This window comes from Labrus mixtus, chromosome 22 (genome assembly GCF_963584025.1).
Source record: "Labrus mixtus chromosome 22, fLabMix1.1, whole genome shotgun sequence".
Taxonomy (NCBI): Eukaryota; Metazoa; Chordata; class Actinopteri; order Labriformes; family Labridae; genus Labrus; species Labrus mixtus.
The window spans coordinates 21,980,232-21,986,303 of record NC_083633.1 but is presented as its reverse complement, the minus strand read 5'-3'; the positions used below and the strand labels follow the sequence as shown (position 1 = coordinate 21,986,303).

General features: G+C 45.3%; 1 protein-coding gene across 2 annotated transcripts in view; it reads right to left on the bottom strand.

Moving 5' to 3' along the window:
• Positions 1 to 2,003: 2,003 nt before the first annotated feature.
• Positions 2,004 to 6,072, bottom strand: part of LOC132956334 (thyrotropin-releasing hormone-degrading ectoenzyme-like) — a 122,925-nt gene continuing 118,856 nt past the window's right edge. The window contains exons 19-21 of one of the 2 annotated variants that reach the window (XM_061029713.1): positions 5,960 to 6,041; positions 3,041 to 3,764; positions 2,004 to 2,043 (exon numbers count right to left, since the gene is read on the bottom strand). In XM_061029713.1, the coding sequence (XP_060885696.1) occupies positions 3,612 to 3,764; positions 5,960 to 6,041 (235 nt within the window). In that variant the 3' untranslated portion in view covers positions 2,004 to 2,043; positions 3,041 to 3,611. Of the gene's footprint in view, positions 2,044 to 2,821; positions 2,884 to 3,040; positions 3,765 to 5,959; positions 6,042 to 6,072 lie in introns of those variants that run through there. The other variant, XM_061029712.1, reaches the window with a different exon arrangement.

Genomic DNA, 6,072 nt, shown 5'->3' with positions numbered 1-6,072 from the left:
TCAAAGCTCCAATGAGAGACTTTTTGTGCTGAGTCCGTGTTTGTTGTGAAATCATCAACACTTTCGTTCGATCGTAATAAATCCTCAAACTGTAACTTTTAAAATGTTTGAGGATCAAAGCGTGACAGTGTGGAGACGCTGTGTTATATCTTTGACAGTAAAATACAAATTAAATAAATAATCAGTTAGTTCACCACCGTTTTAATCTTTTCTCTTTTAATCTGATTTAATTTATGGTTTTTACACCTCTTCCTCTTTGTCCTAAAGCCCGGCTCAGGCTGCAGGATCATCGTGGCCGATATGAGCTCCGATCCCTCCAATCGCAAGGTCATTCCCGACTCGAGGCACTCTGAACGGATTATCTTCCAGATTATTTCTGAGTCGTATAACGATCCGATCTTAACGGTTTATATCAAACATGTTTTTAAAATCAGATTTAAAATCTTGAGGATCACGTTATGAAAGGGTCTGGAGGAAGTCGTGTGTGACTACAATAACCACGAGAGACGTGTACAGGTGAGCTGAACACCTGAAACACGTCTGACAGTTTCAATCTGACCTCTGACCTCTGGCCTCCAGCTCTCACTGAAGAACAGGCGACACGTGTTGTCTTGTCTCTTCAGACGTTTCTTCACACAAACTCGTATTTTATGTTTTTCTACACAAAGCTTTATAATCACAGATTTAACCTCCGGCTCCGTTGTTTACGTGAGGTCATTTATGGCGTCCAGTAGTCTGTGATGAGATAGAGATTATAGAACATCTGTTGATGATGATTTTAAACCTCCTGCAGTGTGAGCCGGGCTGAACTGATGTTTTTGATTGTTTTATATTCCTGTTGATGTTGGAACATTTTAATTCGCATGATGAATACGTTGAACATTAAGACTCAATAAAACCTTTGCTCTATACAGCCTCGACTGTTTCGTCTTCAAACAGCCGGAGAGCGTTCAAAGTCTGCAGAGAGAGAGCATATTAATGCTGCTGCGGTCTGTTTGTGCTTTTATATATTCAAAGAGGTTTTTAAGGGAGGCCAACGAAGCCTCGAATAACACGCTGATACTTTCCAAACTGCCCCCTGAGCTGAAGCAGTTTGGGTGTTGTGGAGTGTTAATGAGGGAGAAAAGAGTCCTCTGAGGACTCTGAGTCCACGTAGAGGACTCTGAGTCCTCTGAGCTCCGAGCACTGTGATCAGAGGACTCTTGAGTCCACGTAGAGGACTCTGAGTCCACGTAGAGGACTGAGTCCACGTTTAGGACTCTGAGTACACGTAGAGGACTCTGAGTCCACGTAGAGGACTCTGAGTCCTCTGAGCTCCGAGCACTGTGATCAGAGGACTCTAAGTACACGTAGAGGACTCTGAGTCCACGTAGAGGACTCTGAGTCCTCTGAGCTCCGAGCACTGTGATCAGAGGACTCTTGAGTCCACGTAGAGGACTCTGAGTCCACGTAGAGGACTGAGTCCACGTTTAGGACTCTGAGTACACGTAGAGGACTCTGAGTCCACGTAGAGGACTCTGAGTACACGTCGAGGACTGAGTCCACGTTTAGGACTCTGACTCCACGTAGAGGACTCAGAGTACACGTAGAGGACTGAGTCCACGTTTAGGACTCTGAGTACACGTAGAGGACTCTGAGTCCACGTTTAGGACTCTAAGTACACGTAGAGGACTCTGACTCCACGTAGAGGACTCTGAGTCCACGTAGAGGACTGAGTCCACGTTTAGGACTCTGAGTACACGTAGAGGACTCTGAGTACACGTAGAGGACTGAGTCCACATACAGGACTCTGAGTCCACGTTTAGGACTCTGAGTACACGTAGAGGACTGAGTCCACGTTTAGGACTCTGAGTACACGTAGAGGACTCTGAGTACACGTAGAGGACTGAGTCCACATATAGGACTCTGAGTCCACATTTAGGACTCTGAGTACACGTAGAGGACTCTGAGTCCACGTATAGGACTCTGAGTCCACGTTTAGGACTCTGAGTACACGTAGAGGACTGAGTCCACGTAGAGGACTCTGAGTCCACGTAGAGGACTCTGAGTACACGTAGAGGACTGAGTCCACATATAGGACTCTGAGTCCACGTTTAGGACTCTGAGTACACGTAGAGGACTGAGTCCACGTTTAGGACTCTGAGTACACGTAGAGGACTCTGAGTACACGTAGAGGACTGAGTCCACATATAGGACTCTGAGTCCAAGTTTAGGACTCTGAGTACACGTAGAGGACTCTGAGTCCACGTATAGGACTCTGAGTCCACGTAGAGGACTGAGTCCACATATAGGACTCTGAGTCCACGTAGAGGACTCTGAGTACACGTAGAGGACTGAGTCCACATATAGGACTCTGAGTCCAAGTTTAGGACTCTGAGTACACGTAGAGGACTCTGAGTCCACGTATAGGACTCTGAGTCCACGTTTAGGACTCTGAGTACACGTAGAGGACTCTGAGTCCACGTTTAGGACTCTGAGTCCACGTAGAGGACTGAGTCCACGTTTAGGACTCTAAGTACACGTAGAAGACTCTGAGTCCACGTAGAGGACTGAGTCCACGTTTAGGACTCTAAGTACATGTAGAGGACTGAGTCCACATATAGGACTCTGAGTACACGTAGAGGACTCTGAGTCCACGTATAGGACTCTGAGTACACGTAGAGGACTCTGAGTACATGTAGAGGACTGAGTCCACGTTTAGGACTCTAAGTACACGTAGAAGACTCTGAGTCCACGTAGAGGACTGAGTCCACGTTTAGGACTCTAAATACACGTAGAGGACTCTGAGTCCACGTTTAGGACTCTAGGTACACGTAGAGGACTCTGAGTCCACATAGAGGACTCTGAGTCCACGTTTAGGACTCTGAGTCCACGTAGAGGACTCTGAGTCCACGTTTAGGACTGAGTCCACATATAGGACTCTGAATCCACGTAGAGGACTCTGAGTCCACGTTTAGGACTCTGAGTACACGTAGAGGACTCTGAGTCCACATATAGGACTCTGAGTCCACGTTTAGGACTCTGACTCCATGTAGAGGACTCTGGTCTCGTTTGAGATCTGGAGGGTTAGGATGAAAACAATAACTGAACGTTGGGCCAATCAGAGATGCGTATGACTTTACTGTGCGTCAGTTTGGCTCTAATAAGGTTCTTTAAACTTTAAGCTAGGTGGCGGTGAGACGTCTGTGTCACCTTTGTAACGTAGCGTAGCGTCACGCTCCCGGCTGTCGTATCAGGAAGGTTCAGAAAAGTTTGATTGTGCTTTGAACAGAAGTAACCAAACTAACCGTGAGTTACTGCTTCACCAATTTCAACAACTAATGTTCGAGATAAGCTTGTATTGTTTTTGCTGCTAACTGGCAGCTAACAGTCACTGCTATCTAGTTAGCTAGCAGCGTCTGTAGCAGCAGAAACCAGTTTAACAGCAAACAATGCGTCTAAAACAAAATAGAAAACACATTTTCTTCAAAAGAAAAAGAAATAGAAGAGTAACCAGCTGAAGATCCAGTCAGTCTTTTTTTCATTCCGACTGCATATTTAAGCTAGCAGTGCATTAGCATTAGCTTAGCAGTCAGTTTGCAGTCCCTTCAGTCTAGCTAGTTGGTGAAGCGTTAGCCGAGGGCGGAGTTTTGAGGTTTGCGCAGCCATTGGTAGAATTGCCGCCGGTGAAGGCGATGCCAACGCACGTTGCCCTCAACGATCTCTAGCGCCCGCGGCAACGCAGGCCCCGCCCCGACACCACTGGACTGGATGAACTCCTTTAACTGAGGACAGAAAAGACAGGAAAGAGAGTCGACGATGAGGAACAAGAGGAGGGGGGAAGGACAGAAGGAAGAGGGGAAGCAGTTAGTAAAGAAGAATTTAAAAACCTGTGACAATCAGGAAAGAAAAGACAGAAACATTCACCCTAAGAGTCTGGGAAGCTAATCACAATATAGCATATGATTAAAAGGAACCAACAACAGGCATGATTGAGGTTTTTGGAGCCTGAAGTCAGTAACTGCTGAATAAACTTCAAATCACAGCTCTCAGAATTGACAGCTAAAACATCCAGCGTGACGGAAATGTGCAAACCAGACCTCAAAGATCTCTTTTAAAAATGTTTGGCATGTGTTTGCAGTGCAGTTCACATCACTGTGAGCTTGATTTTCTGCAGCAGTGAGTGTGGCTGAGGCAGCTGGACCCATTAATAGAATCTCAAAGTGGGAGACGTTATTTTGGGTGTCCCTGATTTCTGGAAGTAGCAGTCCCTATTGTTTTACTCAGAGATAATGAGAGTCACAGTTTGAAGCCTGCTACAGCTTACATCAGCATGAAGCACTCAACATTTAAGTTCAGAAATTAGACAGAAAATAAGAATTAAAGGACCAATCAGTACTACTTACTATCTGATCAGACATTTAGGAAACATGTTGAAGTGCTGGCTTCTCTGACAACAATGCAGCAGTCAGTATGTCCTCCTTCTAACTTTAGATTCTGCTCCTGAATGCTCTGGATTTGTTTGGACCAGAGAAGGTAGGCGCTTTTAAGACCCCCCCCCACACGGCCGTTTTGGACGCCCCTCGGTTTGTCAGATATGAGAGCAGTTATCAGGTCAACAGGTGTTGCAGTGATGGAAGCGGGCAAGAGAAGTGGTTCAGATAGAAGTGATTGTACCCGACCTAAAAAGCCTCTGCATGTTTCTAATAAGCTCCACGAGCAGAAACGTGCTCAAACTAGGATCAATATTGGAGATGCTTTTGAAAAATGGAGAGAGGTTAGAACACAGAAAGGTTTACAGACCCGTGCAGAGCTGGATAAACACTGAAGCTTCAGTGTCTGTGACATACAGATTTTAAAGTCGCCAATAAAACTGTGATCACGCTGTAAGGTAGCTAGCTCAGAGGTCCAGTGCATCACAGTGAACAGAGTTTTATGCAATATGTTGGCCATTACTGCAGCAGGAAACACGACCAATGTTTCTATGATTTAATAACAAACAAACAACGGAGCGGAAACTGGCATGTAGCCGACAACACCTGAGATCATAAACTGTAAATATCTGCTCTGGTTTCATGGAAGCTTTAAAGAGGACATGAAGAACACCTGCAGGAAGAGGAAGGAGACATGGACTAAAGGTGGTTTGAAGTTTCAGTATTAAAGAACTTTAACTGCAGTTGAACAGAAACATTGATGTGAGTTATAAAAGCTAACTTGTCCTTTAAAGAGAGAGTTTCCTTCTGAAGATAATGAGAGGGAAAACATGAAGGAGAAACTCTGCACCCTAATTAAAGAAAGACGAGTCCTGCATGAGAGGTGAGTGTTAACGGGAAACTTTCTGTGTCAGGACAGAAACTTTGTGGAAGGAAGACAATTAACTGAACCTTTTTCTCTTCTCCATCGTTTGGGAGCGAAGAGGAAGCTTGCTGAGAGTTTGACAGATTCAGTGGAGCACAGGAAGAAAATCCATCTTCACACTCTTGATATCGTTAACTCAGCAGCGTCTGCCGTTCCTCTCCTCTATCCCACAGTTTCTCTCTTTAACCCTCCACCCCCTCCCCCACATTCACTAGTAAGATGTGCTCAGTGGGCGGGAGCAGACTTCAGTCACACATGGCATCTTCTCTAAATGAATCATTCAAAAACAGGATTTCATCCCGACTCTGCAGGACACTAAAGTTTGGGATTTAAAAGTCGTCCAAACTGGAGTCAGTCAAACATTTTGTTGATATATTCAGATTGTGACCACTAGGGGGCTTTTTCAGCTCACTGTTTAACTTTTGTTTTTCGTTGTTAACGAGTGAAGATGCACAGGTACACAGGTGATGTGAGAAGAGTTTATAACAGACCACAGAACCTCATGGGGACGATCGATGGACCAGAGGTGAACATGAGTCAGGGGCCCATTGGAGTCAAAGAGACACGGGTGGTCCTCTCTGTGTGTGTGTGTGTGTGTGTGTGTGTGTTCTTGTGTACATACCTCAGTAAGTTCTTTGTCCGTGTTCAGGAACTCTGTGACTCCCCCAATGAGCTTTGAGTTCATGAAAAGCGTTTCACCGTAACTGTGAAAGAAATCGGAGAGAAAGTTTTAGC